Source organism: Cervus canadensis, chromosome 22 (genome assembly GCF_019320065.1).
Source record: "Cervus canadensis isolate Bull #8, Minnesota chromosome 22, ASM1932006v1, whole genome shotgun sequence".
Taxonomy (NCBI): domain Eukaryota; kingdom Metazoa; phylum Chordata; class Mammalia; order Artiodactyla; family Cervidae; genus Cervus; species Cervus canadensis.
In genome coordinates this window covers 21437627-21456079 of record NC_057407.1, presented here as the reverse complement: position 1 = coordinate 21456079, position 18453 = coordinate 21437627, and the positions used below count along the sequence as shown (strand labels likewise).

At 43.0% G+C, this 18453-nt stretch overlaps 1 protein-coding gene across 11 annotated transcripts in view; it reads left to right on the top strand.

Moving 5' to 3' along the window:
- The window catches only part of CADPS (calcium dependent secretion activator), a 469363-nt gene that overhangs the window by 390330 nt on the left and 60580 nt on the right, over positions 1-18453 (top strand). For all 11 annotated transcript variants that reach the window (XM_043442949.1, XM_043442944.1, XM_043442951.1 and 8 more), the window contains 3 exons: positions 787-934; positions 10728-10802; positions 11693-11776. In XM_043442949.1, the coding sequence (XP_043298884.1) occupies positions 787-934; positions 10728-10802; positions 11693-11776 (307 nt within the window). The remainder of the gene's footprint in view (positions 1-786; positions 935-10727; positions 10803-11692; positions 11777-18453) is intronic.

The following is an 18453-nucleotide window of genomic DNA, read 5'->3' as shown; positions in this document are numbered from 1 at the left end:
AGTTAGCACATTGATGGGATCATAATTTGACCTATGTCAAAATTAAGTCACTTTAAGTTTCCACCGTTGTATACTTCTTGAAATGGTAAGTATATTATGATGCTTTCACTTGTAAAAATAATATAATCTTATTGCAAAGCAATACTTTAACATTGCAAAAACCCAGCAACAGTCAAAAAAAAATAGTAGAAGCACTCTCCAGGACTACTCCTCCTAATTTCAGTCTCCTCCCCAAAGGTAACTACCCTATATTTTTAGTCTTTAGAGCAATATAATAAACTTGTTGAATTTTTTTTTTTATGTCTCTCTCTTTCACGACCAGAAAGGGGGAAAAAATAATGTCATTTAAGATATTTCCCACCATGAGATTTTTTAACATTAGAAACTGCTTTTGGGGGTGGGGGTTGTTTTTTAATGAAGTATTTCAAGGTAGTCAGGTGCAAATGTGAGCGAACTTATATATGCTATAATGCTGTAATTGAGCTTTTGTTCATTCATTCATTCTTCCGCAATTAGGGTTCTCCATAGCATGTAAACGATAGACAGAAATAGCCGAGCTACAGGTGTTCCATGTGCTGCGGAGAAAGGAAGGGTTTACATGACTGTCTCTGTGAATAGGCTTCCTTAGCTGGGAAAGTCATTTTTAAAAGAACACATGTGAAGTCATTGTCAATTGAAACTGATTACAGCCTTCAATTTTCTTTTTCACTGACCTCTCAGAAAATGTCTCCTCCACCTGCTGCCATCTGAATGCTGAATCGGTCTTTTCCTACTTTGTTTTAATAGAACCAGGATTGCATTTGAAGTTAAGCTGCAAAAAACCAGTCGATCAACAGATTTCCGAGTCCCACAGTCAATATGCACCATGTTTAATGTTATGGTTGATGCCAAAGCTCAATCAACAAAACTTTGCAGCATGGAAATGGGCCAAGAGGTAAAAAAAAAAAAAAAAATACAGATTTCATCCCCCCCTCCATTGATCATGTAGAAGAAAACTTCACAAATTCTTTCCATCTACTCTAGCCTGCTAGTTTCAGAAATACACTGTAACGTGGATTAAGCCACAGATGAATGTTTGCTGTCTGTTCGTTAAGTAAATTTCTAGGACGTTTGCTGATGACTACGCTAGTCACTTGGAAGTGATTCTCGGCTGGGCTTGGGGTGGCCATAAAGTTCCTTTAAGTCAGATCAAGCTTGATGACCTTATTTGTTGGGCTGGCATCTCCATCCGGTGTGTTTGACAGAATGCAAGTCATTTTCACATGGGAAGGGCATTTCATTACCTGAGCATCTGGGCAGCAGAAGAGAGCTCTTCCTAGCATCACACAGCCTCCAGGATGTATAGCATTAGATCACCCTGCCACCCAGTCCCCAGACAGCAGGCTTTGAACTTCTAAGAAATCCCAGGCTTTTCATTTTCCTTAGACTGAGTGGATTGTGAATCTTCCCTGACCAAAAGTTTAGTCCTTTGCTTAAGTTTCCAATCCCAAAGTGGTATTTAAAATGTAAAGGAGAAAGAAACAGCAACTTGGGCTTGATTAAAGACTATCATGATCATTTTTCTCCGATGGCCTTAAGCCAGCTAGATATTCATATACCAATTTAGAATTAATTCAGAAACATTTCTGGCAACTCTCATGTTGTTGCCAATTGGCATAAATTGCTCCTAAATCAGATCTTTCGATACCAGCCTTATATGCTCAGAATTTTTACTAAATTATATTTGCTCCTTATTCGTTATTTATTTTCTCTTTCAGCACCTTCCATTTTTAAATGTGGGTTGGTGGTATTCTCTTCCTGGCAAGATTGTCTCTAACCTTCTTTCCCCTCCAGATCAGCCTCCTCAGCCATCCCTGTTAGCTGCTGCTCCTGATGGGTTTTCTTGTAGGGCACCTTGCTCCGGGGGTCTATGCTCTAAGCACTACGGTCAAACGCAGGGTGCCAGGGTTCTCTTTGCTGGCTCTGTTCACTGCATGAGAACTCTCTGGAGCAGTATTTCTTGGTCTCAGTGCCTATCAGACTCATCCAGAGAGCTTTTTAAAGCCCAGATTGTTGGGTCTCACCCGGCACGAGTTTCCGATAGGTCTGGGGTGTGGTCCAAGAATTTGTATTTTTGACAGATTTCCTAGTGATGCTGATGCTGCTGGCTGGTCTGGGGACCCCATTGTGAGAACCACTGGTCTGGAGGCTCAGTATCCAAAAAGAGTTACGGAGAAGAGCTGAGGTGCACAGGCCAGCCTCCTGAGGAAGGCATAGGTTAGATGGGCATCCATACCCTGGTTCTTTTGCCCGGGCGGTGCTGCAGACTAGAGCTGATGAAGTCACTCAGCTTCTTCACTCAGTCTCCTCATCTGTAAAAGGATAGTTTCATTAAGGCTGTTTTTAGCTGTCGATTCTTCAGACCTCACCAAGAAGGCCAGCATATGGAATGAATAAAATTGTTCTGGATGAAATGGAGGGGGCAGGAATTCAAGAAATAGGGGGCCCAGAGTCCAAGCTACCATATTCCACTCCACCAGTACTTCTTCACTGCCCACTAGCCACCTACCCACCCACACTTCTCTGGGGGACTCTGAACAATCTTACAGGCTTCACAGAGTCTACTTTAAAAACCTGTTCTTAGTGATATCTAAAGTTCATTAAAATACCTTTGAATTCAAACTCCCAAGTGCCATCCCTTCTAAATGTTTCTCCCTTTGAGCTTTTTTTATGTTATGAAATATAATTCACATACTATAAAATTCAGCCTTTTAAAGAATAGAATTTCAGTCATTCACAAAATTGTGCAGCCATCACCACAGTCAATTGTGGGACATTTTCATCCCCCTGAAAAGAAACCCAGGCCCATTAGTAGGAATCCCCCAACTCTCCCTCCCCAACCCTAGATAACCACCCCTCTACTTACAGTCTCCAAGGATTTGCCTATTCTGAGCTTTTCATATCAAAGGCATCTCATGTGTAACCCTTGATATCTGGTTTCTTTCACATGGCAAAGTGTCTTCAAGATTCACCCATTGTTATTGCATGTATTCGTATTTCCTTTTTGTAGCTGAATAATATTCTATTACATGAATATACCACATTTCGTTTATCACTTTGTCAGTTGATAGACATTTGAGTTGCTGCTATTTTTTAGCTACTACAAGTAGTGCTTCTACGAACATTCCTGTACACATTTTCATGTGGACCTCTGTTTCACTTCTCTTGGGTATATACCTAAGAGTGAAGTTGCTGGGTCATATGATAATTCTTTGTTTACCTTGTGAGGAACAATCAAACTGTTTGGCAAAGTGGCTGCACCATTTTACATTCCTGTCAGCAATGTACGAGAAATCCTATTTCTCCATAACTTAGTCAATACTACTTCTTTTTAACCATCTTTTTTGGTATCACCATCCTATTGTGGATGACACAGAATCTCCTTACAGTTTTGATTTGTGTTGATGTTGGCCATCTTTTCATGAGCATATCGACCACTTGTATATCTTCTTTAAAGAAATGTCTATTTGCACAAATCTCTTGCTCCTTTTCACAATTGGGTTGTTATCTGTTGTTTGATTATGAGAGTTCTTTATATCTTTTGGATATGAGACCATTGTCATATATATGATTTATATTTTCTTACCTTCTATGGGTTGGTTTTTATTTGTTCACTTTCTTGATAACATTGTTTAAAACAGAAAAAATTTTAAATCCATTTTATCTGTTTTTCCTCATAGCTGCTTGGCATGTCCATTTTAACTGAGTTTCACAAGGATGACGCCATTCAGGGTAGGAAAGGGTAGTGACGCTAGGATTGGCCTTCCTTTCCCCGTGACAACTTTTACAGTCCCTCTTCAGTTTGACTCAGCTGTGGCCTTGATTATAGAAATCCTACCTACCTGATCAGACGGCTGAACCATCTTTTCGAACAGAACTAGTCACTCTGATCTTTTCTTTTTGAACTGGAGTTGAGAGGGTAGTGGGAGTAGGGTGAAGGAGTGGAGGGAGGTGTTGTCAGGCAGCCTACTGAGAATCTGATGAGGTGGATGAAGCCATTTCCCAGAAGAAGAAAAAAAAAAAAACATACTTTCATAAATTTCACTGTACAATTTTAGGGCCTTGTCAGGCCAACCTGTAGACCCTGGTTGGAGATATAGGATGAGAAATAACCACTTTGTTTTGTCACAGTTGACTGTCTCTTATTCTTACCACTAATCTATTCTGTGCTTAGAGTAGTATGACATTGGCTTAATCTCAAAGCCTTGGTTTTCTTGAATAAATTGTCCAATGGCTTTAATAACTAAATCATACGAATTCTACGCATTAGCTACCAAACTATATGACATTGAGCAAGTCACTTATTCTCATAATCTTGCTGTCATTTGTCAGATGAGAGATAGAGTACGCAACACACAACATTTGAGAGGTATGTAGCTTGTCAAAATTGGGGATAAAGCTTCCTAATTTCTGTTTGTAAGATTAGAAAGTTGTCTTGGATATTCCCAAATAGTAACATTTTCAAGTCTAAACAGCAGTGACTGCTTCTTTCTGGACATTATTCTATTTCATGTAGTAGAAAAAACTTCATGTATTTACCCCTAAATGAGTCAACATGCTTTCTTTTTTTTTTTTAATGGAAACAATAACTGACGCTTATAAATGTTTCACAATTTCCCAGAACTACTGCACAGACAACTGAGCTAAATGATCTTTATTAAGAGCCCATCCAATACTGTACTCTAGTCTGTGATTCTTACCCTAGGCCTGTCACTTTCCCAAGCCATGCTAGAGTGACCTGCCATGCCATTTCTCCCTGATACAACTGTATCAGAGACACCTAAGTGACCAGCTTGCGAGAAAGGAGGCCTCCTCTGACCTTAGAATGCCAAATTACTGAGAACAGTGAGAATGAAACCAGACGTCATTGTAAATATGTACTTCCTTCACACATCTTGCTCTGTGGCTGTGACCTTGGCCCGAACTTTATTGGGAAGTCTCATACAAATGATCTCTCAATTTTTCTCACTTTGTAGATTGGGGATATTCATCTCCAAAGTAAAACAATTGTTAAAGTGAGATTGGCCAAGGATGGCTAGAGACATCACAATACTGGGTGGAAAGAAGTCCAGTGTTTTTCTGTAGCTTTCATTTTGTGGGGCTTCCCTGGTGGCTCAGACACTGAAGAATCTGCCCGCAATGCAGGAGAGGAGACCTGGGTTCGATCCCTGGGTCAGAAAGATCCCCTGGAGAAGAGAATGGCAACCCACTCCAATGTTCTGGCCTGGAAAATCCCATGGACGGAGTAACCTCGCAGGCTACAGTCAATGGGGTCGCAAAGAGTTAGACACAACTGAGAGACTCCACTTTCACTCTCTTTTCATTTTGTGAATATTTTGATAGTAAACTCATATTATATATATAGTGACTTATACCTGTTTCTACCTAGATTCCAACTCCCTTAAGGTATTTTGGACTAGATACCAACCAGGTGATACAGCATTTTCCAATTTTAAGATCACTTCCTGAATTTCATCACTGGGGTAAAGTCTCATTTAAAGGCAGCTGTTGAAACATTTGTTAACCATACTTTTCCATCTTAAATATTTATTTTTTCATTAAAATTTGTGAAGCACCAATAGAGAGGAAATTGTGTATTAAATAGTTTCTCACTTGGTCTAGTGTGTTTTCATCTCATTTCCAAGGTCAGATGGTCTTAACAGAAAGACAACATACACACAATCTGTTCCATGACAAGGCAAAATGTGCAGCACAGGAAGTCAAGTGGAATAATTTTCACAAAGTGATTGTCAATTCATTGCTCGTCAGAAGCAAAAGTAAACTCTCCAAACTTTCCATCCCATTGAAGGTCAGTGGTTCCCTTGCTATCATCATGACCTAGTGTCCTAGAATATAACTTAGAAATATTGTTATGATTATCATGAAAGTCGCTCAGTCGTGTCTGACTCTTTGCGACCCCATGGTCTATACAGTCCATAGACTTCTTAAGGCCAGAATACTGGAGTAGGTAGCCGTTCCCTTCCCCAGGGGATCTTCCCAACCCAGGGATCAAACCCAGGTCTCTCACATTGCAGGCAGGTTCTTTACCAGCTGAGCCACCAGGGAAGCCCTTAGGGTCAAACCAACCTAAGAAAACCAACAGAGAGGACTGAAAAATGCCAAAGTAGACAGGATCCCCTTTTGTAGTGTATTAGGTTACAGACTGGAATGAAGATTGTCAGGAAAAATGTCAATAACCTCAGATACGCAGATGATACCACCCTTATGGCAGAAAGCAAAGAAGAATTAAAAAGGCTCTTGATAAAAGTGAAAGAGGTGAGTGAAAAAGTTGGCTTAAAACTCAACATTCAGAAAACTAAGATCATGGCATCCAGTCCCACCACTTCATGGCAGATAGATGGGGAAACAGTGGAAACAGAGACTTTATTTTGAGGGGCTCCAGAATCACTGCAGATGGTGACTGCAGCCATGAAATTAAGAGATGCTTGCTGCTTGGAAGAAAAGCTTTGACCAACCTAGACAGCATATTAAAAAGAAGAGACATTACTTTGCCAACAGAGGTCCATCTAGTCAAGGCTATGGTTTTTCCAGTAGTCACGTGTGGTTGTGAGAGTTGGACTATAAAGAAAGCTGAGCACTGAAGAATTGATGCTTTTGAACTGCGATGTTGGAGAAGACTCTTTAGAGTCCCTTGAATTGCAAGGAGATCCAACCAATCCATCCTAAAGGAAATCAGTCCTGAATACTCATTGGAAGGACTGATGCTGAAGCTGAAACTCCCAATACTTTGACCACCTGATGCAAAGAACTGACCCATTTGAAAAGACGCTGATGCTGGGAAGGATTAAAGGTGGGAGGAGAAGGGGACAACAGAGGATGAGATGGTTGGATGGCATCACCGACTGGATGGACATGAGTTTGAGTAGGCTCCGGGAGTTGGTAATGGACACAGAAGCCTGGCGTGCTGCAGTTCATGGGGTCACAAAGAGTCGGACACGACTGAGCGACTGAACTGAACTGATTGAGGTTACAGACAGAATTGGATAGTTCCTTTGACTGCAAGAAATTTTGTGACAAGATAATCTAGTATTATCTAGTGTTGGCCACTCAGTTGTGTCCAGCTCTTTGCAATGCCATGGACTGTATCCCTCCAGGCTCCTCTGTCCATGGGATTCTTCAGGCAAGAATACTGGAGTCAGTAGCCATTCCCTTCTCCAGGGGACCTTCCCCACCCAGGGACTGAACCCAGGTCTTCTGCATTGCAGGCAGATTCTTTACCATCTGAGCCACCAGGGAAATACTATCTAGATGGGATGGTAATTAAAAGATGCCCCAGTAGTATTTATATGCCTTCATGGAGCTTCTTATCTTCAGGGAGCAATGTGTCTCCTGAGAGAACAGAGTGAAGGCAGAGTCCTTGGTCACTATTTCTGCAGAAAAGCAAGTCAATCAAATAAGTCTCAGAAGAATATGGTAAAAGGAATTCATGTCTTTTTGTAATTATTTGACTTGCAGTGGGGGCTGCTTTGATCTGTAACCCTTTGCTACATGATTAACAGAGTAGATACTACCCTGCCCCACAGCCTTTCCCAAAGCAGGTTTTATTTAATTCATATTATAGTTTACATATAAGATCTTCTCTGGTGATTCAGCAGTAAAGATCTGCCTGTCAGTACAGGAGACGCAGGTTTGATCCCTGCATCAGGAAGATCCCCTGGAGGAGGAAATGGCAACCCACTCCAGTATTCTTGCCTGGAGAATCCCATGGACACAGGAGCCTGGTGGGCTACAGTCCATAAGGACGGAAAGAGCCAGACACGACCAGCTGAGCATAGCACAGCAGAGAGAATGTATGCACACATGTAATCATTGTAGTGATCAATTAGTAACTATCGTAGCGATTCTGCCAGATAGCAGTTCTGGGTTTCTAAATCATGTTTTCGAGCATCGTTTCATGACTTTGTTTGGTGAATATGATTTCTACTTTCACAAGAGGTTTAATTCTATCCCCACTGAGAAGAGGAGGAAACAGACCAGCAGAGATGACCATGCTCAAGTCTTTCCTCTGGAAGTCAGAAGCAGAATAATCATGGCAGATGCTTTTTTTCATAAGAAGGGAAAAAAGAAAGGTGTAGACGCGTGGAGATCGCAATATTCACCAAGAGAGAAAGGGAGAGACAGTGATTCTCCCTGGAGAATGCTCAGGACCATGTTCTGCATGGGAATATTGAAGGTAGGAAGAGGTTCCCGTGTCTCCATAAACTTTAGCTTGGATTCCTTAGAGAATGAAAAGGTTTGAGGTTCTCTCACTTCTGAAGCCAAAATAACATTGTTAATCTTCCAATCAAGAGCCTGAAACTTCCTTAAAAAAAAAAAAGATTGATTTATTTATATTTGACTGCCCTGGGTCTTCATTGCCATGCAGGGACTTTCTCTAGTTGCAGCAGGCGGGGGCTACCGTGCCTCTAGTTGCGATGAGAAGGCTTCTCTTTGCAGTGGCTTCTGTTGTTACCCAGCAGGCTCTAGGTCTGCAGGCTCAGTAGTTGCAGCTCCCAGGCTCCACAGACATTTGGGATCCTTCTGGATCAGGGATCAAACCCTGGTCCCTTGCATTGGCAGGCAGATTCTTAACCACTGGACCACCAGGAAAGCCAAAGCCTGAATCTTTCTTAGAGCGTGGAGAGTGATTGCTGTTGGCTTTGTTTGCCATTTCAGCCAAGTGTTTCAAGAGAGAGTTCCTGTTCTCAGTGATGTTCTTTGCTTGGTTAGAAGCCCCTCATTTAATATTTAAAATTATATTATTTTGCCTGCAGCTAGCTTTCCTGAGTTAAGCCTCATAATTAATTTAATGAAGGTGAATCATTTATAGTAATGCTAAAGAAAATCTAGCAGAGTGAGGCAGTCACATGGGGAGGGAAAGTAAGCATGTGATTCCGGATCTTATCTCAAGACCTAAAAATGAATTTGGAGCCTCGTCAATACTCCTGAAATTCTTTTGCTCTGACGTCTTTCTTTGTGTTTCTAGCACAGAATCCTGCAGATAGTTTTTCTATTTACCTCAAGGTTTATGCCACTTACTGATTGATGCTACATTCATGAAGCTACCAGTAGAGCCAACATGGACCATTCATGTTCTTATTTTCCTCTAATCAACTAAAATGAAAAACTAAAATGATAAAGCAATTATTCTTCAATAAATAAACAAAAACTAAAATGAGAAGACTGATGGTGATCACTCCCTCACTTTATCTTCTCCTTTATGACCTTGAACAAATATTTGAATTGCGATTATAGTTGACGAAATGGTTTCACATCTAGACCCTCAGTATGATCTTCAACGTAGATATTTGAGCTTGAGAGCAGGACTGGCAGGAAAAGACTTAGCCCTGGTTTATCATCATTTCAGTAATGCTAAATGTCTTCATACGGAGTTTGCCTCATTCCCTACTAGTTTGCCTCCCTTATCATTGGTCCTGGGTGGTAGTAGTATTACCTGTTTTTTTTTTTGCAGATGAGGAAACTGAGCCATATTTTCTTAGACATCATGACTTCCCAACTTTGCACTGGGACTTCATCTCAGTCTTCCAGTTAGAATCAGAATTCACCTATGACTTTAAGTGAATTTACCTAATTCACATCCCTTTGCTCCTAATTGCCAGTTATCAGAATATCAAACCACATTACTATGGCTTATTATTTCTGTATGTTTTCATAACTTTTTGGATGCTTTGTTTAATTTTGATTTTTCTCATGTGTCCTTTTGTCCTAATTTTTATTTGCACTGTTTCTTTTCTTTTCTGTTCCTAATTAATCATCCTTCTGAAAGTTTGCTAAAGAGTGGGTAAGTGCATTTTCCTTTCCAAATAGCAGTGTTTTGCATTGTTATTTTTTATTAAGGAAATATGGAGTAATTCAAATGGATACTAAAATGATCTAATAAATGTCAAGGAGCTGGCATGCAGTATCTTCTGTTGAAATTGCTTTTCCTTTTTCCCTGGCATTTACAGCAGATTTTTGTTTGTGTGGGGATTTGTTTTTGCATTACTGTTTAAGTTTTAATTGACAGTGGCAGTACGAGAAATTGAAAAACTTAGCAGTCGTCTCAGGAGAACCTATAAACCTGGGTCTGCTCCTCCGCAAATGAAGAAACTGAGTAACTACCACAAGGGTTCCTAGAGAGATACTTTGCCGTTAGACTGAGTCAACCCCTGGAGATATAACTGGGCGGCTCTCAGGCAGTAACCCGAAGGATCTGATGACTTGAGAACAGTTCGTGCAAAATCAGTCAGTCTTGGTCACATTCCCTTTGGAGTTTGTGACTTCCAAAGTCACATCACCCAGCAGTTTCCTAAAGATAATTTTCATCCTCTATATTAAATCAGTGCGGTGTCTTGCTTTATAAGACCCAGATCAACACACTGCCAGACCATTTGTTAAGCCACCCCTGCATCCTATTTGTAAGTGTGTGTGTCTACACATATCAAAGCCAGCAAAAGCTTTGGGTAAGGAACAACGCGTCTGGTCTTTTTTTTTTTTTTTTAAGAGCTTCTGATCTTTCTTCATCAAAGACATGGAGTCAGAATCTTACAGCTGCTTCTGGGACTATGGAAATAAAATAGGTCTGCCGGCCAGGTTTTATTTATAAATTGCGTTGTCTAAAAATTACCGACCGATGCAGTGCCAGCACCTCCCAAACATGCTAATGTTTGTCTTTCTGTGTTCTTTAGCATCAATACCATTCAAAAATAGATGAACTAATTGAAGAAACTGTTAAAGAAATGATAACACTCTTGGTTGCAAAGGTAACCTTCAGCTTCAGGTGAAATGTTTCATTGTGAATATTGCTTTGTTATGTCTGCTTTTCCATTAAAATGTAACACGTTAAAAAGTTGCGCTGGGTGCTTGTATTTCTCAGGAAACAAGATAGTATGTCACCCAGCTGCAGCTCTAAAGGATTTTTCTGATGATTGTGAGCCCGGTGAAGATGAATTGATGATGTGGCATATGTTACCCTAATAAAAATTTGTCCCCCAATGTTGCAGTAGGTTATGCAGGAAATATTTGTTTTGTTTTTCAGCCCTGACAAAGTTAGCTTTTTAAAAACAGAAAGTTAAATGGTAATAAGGAATTCTGCCATCATGAAAACCCCCTTTCCCCTCGTTTCACATGCAGTGAGAGTCATAATAAAACATAAAAGTCAGATAAAGCTATTTCAGTCACCCTCATGAATTATAGAATTTTAACTAAGTAATGCTGAATGGGAAGACATTTATATTTGCCAGTGCTAAACTTCTGTTTCCCCAAAATTACTGATAAAATACAAATAAAAATAGATTGGATTAAATGTAGTGCTAATATGTAACGTAAAAACTGCTTTGCGCAGTTTTGGATTTTGAAAAGTGCATTTAATATTATCGCATGCTATATGCAACTCAATAATATTTTGTCACTTTGCACTTCTGTAACACTCTATATTTGCAATCACATAATAATGAAGAGAAAGCCGAATAAGTCAAATATTTCTATGTAAAGGCAGTCTATTCCTTTCCCCAAAGACAGGAACCAAATAATAGAACTTAAAAATGAGCAAGGGCTCATTGCTGGTCTCTGGGAGGTTGGGAAATGTTGCTCTTTATTATGAGCAATTATAGTTTGAAATAATGATTCTTTTCCCTTTTTGCTATTTTGCTAGTTCGTTACAATCCTGGAAGGAGTGCTTGCAAAATTGTCCAGATATGATGAGGGGACTTTGTTTTCTTCTTTTTTGTCGTTTACCGTAAGTAAAGAGCTTCTTTCTTTCCTGGTTTATGTTCTAATTCGGGTTTGGGTTTAGGGGCGAGGTGCTTTTTACGTCATTTTGGTTTAGGTTTGTATATATATGTTCATTGCAGTCAGCTGCTAATGTATAATAACAACACAGGAAAATAAGCAGAACAGTTCATAACAACAAGTAATCCGAATCATTTCTGTTTAATTTTGAATATATAATATGTATGTATGTATATGCATGTACACAGATGCATATATGTCTCTATTAATATATGTATGTATCCAAAGAGGGTTGCCAGTCTGTGCTCACCTTAGCTAGCTCAGGTATTTCTGGGCTCCTTTTCCTGCAAATGAGGAGAGCTAATTTTAGAGATTTCCAAGTAGAGATCTAAGAGTCAGATAGAGCTTGTAAGTAGATTTTGTTTGGTGCTCACCATGTCAGATGCACCTTTCTTTACTGAATTAGCTGCCCGCGTTTAAGAATCAAGAGAACTCAGAGATGTCAGTTTTCCGGGGTTTCTTCATAAGGCAGGCAGTCGGCAGCCTTCGCCTGCATGTGTGCATTGCAGCAGTCTGCTGGAACTCGGTCGGCAGTCCCCACAGATCAGAGAGGTGTTTACCAGTTCCCTGTAGCCCCTTTCCTTGCCATTTTGCTCATTCCCATACTGGCCTGGGCTTGGGGACACGAGCTTACAAGCTCTGCTGCGCATGATCCAATCTGTATACATTCAGGAAAGCTCTAATTCTGTGCCAACACGCCACATGGACACAGAAGTGCGATAGGTCACGGGCAGAAGCCAGACTCGTTCTCTATAGGTAGGTGATCCATGGAGATGGTGGCTTAAATGGGCTACCAGTTCACCCTTCCTCCTGTGCGAGGTGGGCACTGCTGCTGCGGGCTTTCTTGCCATTTCTCACAGCAAGGTTTTTGCTGGCTGGTAGACCAGCTGTTTTCCTCTCACAACACCGCAAGAAAGGCAGTCAGTTTAGGACCTGCTATTTATGGGTGCTTCAAAACCTCTCTTCTAGGAGATGAAGAATCTCCTAGACAGGCATCAAATGGCAAGGCAGAGCCCAGCACGGGCCAGGGGAGGAGCACATTGTCCTCTGTGGAATCCAGCAGACATGGATTCAAATCCCATTATCTGTATTAACCAGCTGTGTGGTCTAGAGTCACTGTCTCATCCTCTCTGAGCCTGAGTTTGCTTTTGGTTTGTAGGAGGCATGCCATTGTGTCCTTTTGTTTTCGGTTTATGTTTCTCTGTGTTAATTCATGTCAACTACTGATGTTGTAGGCAAGTGGAGAGTAGGTGATTTCTTCTGTAATGAGCTGTCATGAGGATAATAATGTGAGTGGAAGACTTGGCATAGTCGTAACACATAGTAGGTTTCAGTAAATGGCAGCATTGATTCATAAAAGATAACTAAGAAGGTGATCATGCATTACAAACTTAATACATGTTTACAAGTTCTTTCCAAATATACCCCGCTTTGGGCTTTCCCTAATACATACATTAGATTTCCTGGGAATTAAGGGTAATGTAGACAGAAAATATTTAAAGCAATTTTTAGATTGTATGTATGTACTTTATCTATGTGCCCAGCTTATTTTGATATGCAGCTCTGACCTTCTCAAGTATAAGGATTGAATTTAGTCCTTAAAGTGTGATGGCCTTGGTCTCTGCAATCTGTTGGCAAAGTTGGAATGGGAAGAGGATGATGACAGAGAACAGCAATTTGATTCACTCAGTAGGACCACCCATGATGTGTCACAGCCGAAAGGAACCCTATCCAACCCATTCCTTTGATGAACCAAAAAACCAAGGCCCAGAGACAGGGAGTAATTTATCTAAGGTCACACAGCAGCAGGAAGAATGAGGACAGGAACTCAGGTCTTCTGCCAGCTTCTCCCCACCACCGAACAGCTTCCTGGAGAGAGTGGGATTCAGCTGGCAATTGCCTGACACTAGAAGGCAGATGGGCATGTGAGCGGGAAAGATTCATAAAGAAGGATTCAGGGCACATGAGTGGGAAATATTAGATAATCTCTCTTTCCTCAGTGAAGTCACAGAAATGGTGAAAAGAGGCAGAACTAAAGGCAGCATTTTTGGAAAACACTACCCTGACACCCACAAAAGATAACCACTTTCCTTGAGTCTTCATTTTGAGCAACTGTTTTCGCTGCACTGGATTCGAACCAGTGCAAACCATAAAAGCCTCTCTGCTCTTCCTGGAGCAGAATTCAGTCCTCTAAGGACCCCACCCTAATGCCAGGGGAACATTCCCGCTTACCAGGGGACCTAGTGAAATGTGGTCTGGAGGTGACAGGAACGTGGGGCCAGGGGGATTCTCACGGCAGGGTTAGAAACAAAGAAGACCTAGCGCATGCCAGAGTGTTCATGCTAGAATTCTCATCCTCTCAGTCTCCCCTTTGGGAGACATTTGCAGCCGCACAGCCCGCCTCGTGAAGCTCCCGTCACTGCGGGACACTGTGGGGCTGTCGGTAGGCCCGTGACTTCCCCTCCTTAATGACACTCCTCCCACATGCTCGGCTCCCCCAAGGCCAGAAGCACCCACTTATCATTTGCAGCCTGTGTTCTCATCCCTGCCGGTGCTCCAGCGCTGGAGGAGGCAAGCTATGCAGAGAGGTGGCAGGAATGTCTCCACACGTGGATCCTGGGCTCCTGCCCGAATCTCACAGGGCCTTTGAAGACTGCCTGCGGCCCAGAGGTGTTAACCGTCCCAGAGCAGGGTGGAGGTTGGAGGGCTGCATGGAGACAGCAGGTACTGTGGACCAGGCCTCGACACCACGGACAGGGGGACCAGCCAGGAGTCCTGCGACCGCGGACAAAGGCTTAGGGATGCTGCCGAGATCTTGGCAGGGTTTCCTTCACTCCGCTCCCATTTCTGATCCCATTCCTTAAGTATTACTGAGCACTTCCCACGTCCCCACCTCAGTGGGGCTGCCAAGTCTGAGCCATGTGCTCTGCCCCCCAGAAAGCTGACAAGTACCGACAAATATGCCACCCTTTTCCCCCTCTTTCTCCCGCTGAGCGCCTCCTTTCCTGGGTGGGCTTGATTTCATGGTCCAAGCCAGACATTTTGGAAAACGTCTGCAGTGGCACAGAGCAGGCAGGAATATTTATTTCTCGTCTCCATCTGCATTGCTTCCTCTCTTGGAGAGGAGCTGGGGGGGAGGAGGGAGGAGGAGATGTGTCTTCTCCGTGCCAGCCCAAGAGGCGCCCAGGCACACCCCTCCTCTCCTCCGGCTCCAGCCCCAGCAGCGGTAGCAGCCCGGGATTTAGGGAGGCAGGCGCCTTTCGAACTTTTGAAAGATCAGCCCAGTTGGAAGTCGCAATTAGCAACCATCCGCCCATTTCCCCCGACTGCAAGATGTGCTTTTGTGTGGGCTGCCCGCCTGGAAGACTCCCCGTCTTTGTGGGTAGCTTGGCGCTGTTCTTTTAGGAGGCCAAGAAGGGGGGCCAAACAGGTGTCCAGGGTGTCCTCCCAGCAAGTTACAATCTTTGCCTTGGTCCTGTCAGGTGTTACCAAATTGTTGTTTCTAGAATCCATCTGTTGGCTCATGCATTCATTCACCTGGTGTGTGTTTACCCCACACCTGTGTGTTGTGGATCATGTCAATGCCAGCGACCCAGCAGTGAGTGCGGGCGGCATGTTCTCTGTCCTTTGGGAGCTTCCACTGAGGATAGGAGACAAAGAAAAAGAAGAGAAAGTTACTGGGGCTGGGGACATGGCTGTACAGACCACAGACTGGAGACAGAGAAAAGGGGGGGGCGGTGTTCCTCCAGCTGCGAGGGTCCTGGACGGTCTCTCCGAGGAGGAGATGGAGGGACCAGACGTAAAGAGACCAGACATGGGTAAAGAGAGTAGATGCTTCTGGACAGAACAACAGCTGCCATGGCCACATGGCAGGAAAGCAGAGGAGACATTTTCACAGGGCACTTTGAAAGGAGCATCAAGAGGGTTTAGGGATTGAGTAGATGCAGAGGGTAGATTCAGTTGCAGGGGACCAAGGTGGGAAGCTTGAGAAGTGTGATTTATGGAGAACTCAGCTAAGCCAGATGAGTCCTGAGAGTAAGGGATTCAGCGAAGAAAGACATCATAGAGTGGGGAGACTGGGGGCGGGACACCAGCTCTGCCCCTCACCAGCAAACTGTGTGACCTGGGACACAGGACCACCCCTTGGCTTTGAATTCCCCTCAGCGTAATCTGATGATGGCTATGGTAGATAAATTCGGAAGTCCAAAATAGCTACAAGAGCTTCAGCTCCTATCCTTTAAGCACTTGCTAAGTGCCTGGCACAGGGCTAAGTGCTTTAAATATATTTTTTCTCGTCGAATCCTCTGAACAATCCTGCTGCAGCGAGGCTCTCCTGCAAATGATGAAAGTGAGGCTTCAGGAGGTTAAGCCCTGCAGCTTGGCCAGCCTTCTCTCTCCCTGTTCACTCCGGAGCCTCCAAGAAAAAGGGAGGGTGTAAGAGGCACCCACTCCCAGCAGACAGAATGATTACCTCAGATTCCCGGAAGCCCCCTAAAATTTACCTAAGATTCCCCCCCATCACCCACATCCATTTGAGATGGTCACAGCATAGCATGGAAACTGCTCCGGTCAGGGAGGATAAAGCCCACATTAGGGCTGTTGAGGGGCCCAAGCTCCACTGTCTGACCAGTCTCCTAGGTCTCAGATTACCCTCATTCACCCTTTTTCCCTTTTGTCAACATTTTAATTGTTTTGCCGCTTAGATATGAAATGCAGTGGACATGCTTCTCTTCCTGCTAGAATCCGAGGCCAGGGCTGATGTTCATGCAGATGAAGCAGCAGCTTGGACGGCTTCAGTGCAGAGCCCCTGATGGCAGGCCAGAGAGCACGACTGCCAGCTTGGTCAAAGGCCAGAACTGGATCCAGGGTGTTCACTTCTGTCCACAGAACATTGTGTTCAGGAAGCATTTCAAATTGCAGAGTGGGCAGAGGTTGGTAGTGACTTATCAGTATTACTTCTGATAGCATTCCATTTTTCCTTTGACTTCAGGGAACACCAGCATGGGAGAAATGGCTTTTTACAGTATGGGCTGGTGATGGCAGTGTAGACAGAGAGCTCTTGGTTCATCTTCAGAGGATAACCTCATCAAATTATCGGATGCTAGATTCATGTGATTCAAGTCATTTGGCTTCTGCACTTCAGAGTAGAGGGGCCTGCCTTGGACAGAAGCACGAGCCATGGTAGTAAATGCTTACATGCTTTGAACATGACGTGTGCCAGGCACAGTGCTAAGTGAATGACATGCATTTTCTCATCCGATCCTCACAATCACCCTGTGTAATAGATATGATGATTATCCCATTTAACAGATGAGGTAAGTTGAGTAATGTGCCCAGCTGAGTCTTGCACAGCTGATAAAACTCCACCTTAGATCTACTGCTTGATTATCACCAGAATGTTATTCTCCATAGAAGCTAAGAAACCCATAGATGAAGGTAATTAGTGACTCTTCCCAGAACCATCGACTATCTGTGATCATTCTTAAGGGAAAGAGTCATCTATTTCTCACATCTTACCAGCAAAAGTATGTTATAATTTACCCACCAGCCAATTGGTTTTGCAGTAAAACCAAAGGAGTAGACATTCAGAATCTCCCCACTTCCTTTATGCTTTCTGAACAATCTTTAGTTTTATGCTGCTCCATTCAACACATGTTTATGGAGCACCTACTATGTGCTAGGCACTGGGAGCTTAGCAATGAATGAGAGGAACAATGTCTCTTATTGTATATTCCTATGAGGGAGATATTCTTAACAAGTAATTTACAAGCATAGCGATTATTCAGAGAGTAGCTGATACAATTGGACTATAGCCCAAAGGGACCCAGCCTCATCTGGGAGGCCATAGAGGGAAGGCGTTTGAGCGGAGGTCTAATAGATAAATAAAATCTCACCTGGTAAAGAAGAAAACAAAGAATGTCCAAAGTACAAAGACTTGGAGAAGAAAAAAGTGAAAGTGAAGTCGCTCAGTTGTGTCCCACTCTTTGACCATGGACTATAGCCTATCAGGTTCCTCCATCCATGGAATCTTCCAGGCAAGAGTACTGGAGTGGGTTGCCATTTCCTTCTCCAGGGTGTCTTCCCAACCAAGGGATCGAACCCCGGTTTCCTGCATTTCTGGAAGACATTTTACTGTCTGAGCCACCAAGGAAGCCCCGAAGGTCTATTGCATTCTGGAAACTGTCAGTTCATTGTGACTCAGAGTAGGGCCAGAGCAAAAGGGGGGAAATGACAGGGGTGGAGTTGGATGGAGTTAAGGATCTAGTCTGGAGCCCGTGGTTATGAGATTTAAGGGTTTGCATGGAGACTTTATGGAAATTGATTCAGTTGGAGAAGTTAAGAGAGGTCATAGAGAGACCAGCTACTTGCTACAAGCTAGTGTTGGGTTTGTGGTCTTCTCATTTTGAAGCTTCAAGCCACTAGTGAAGAGCAAGACTTAGGTTGTCTAATGTGTTTTGTTCACACGGACCAAACAAAAACAGCTTGCCCTGAAATGTTCAAGAAGTGTAAAATACTGATCTGCCATGTCTTCCATGGACTTCTTTCATCAGCTGCTCCCCAGTGCTTCAGAACCTGACATCCACTTTGGGGTCTGTGACAGATAATTTTGTCACCTAGTAGGAC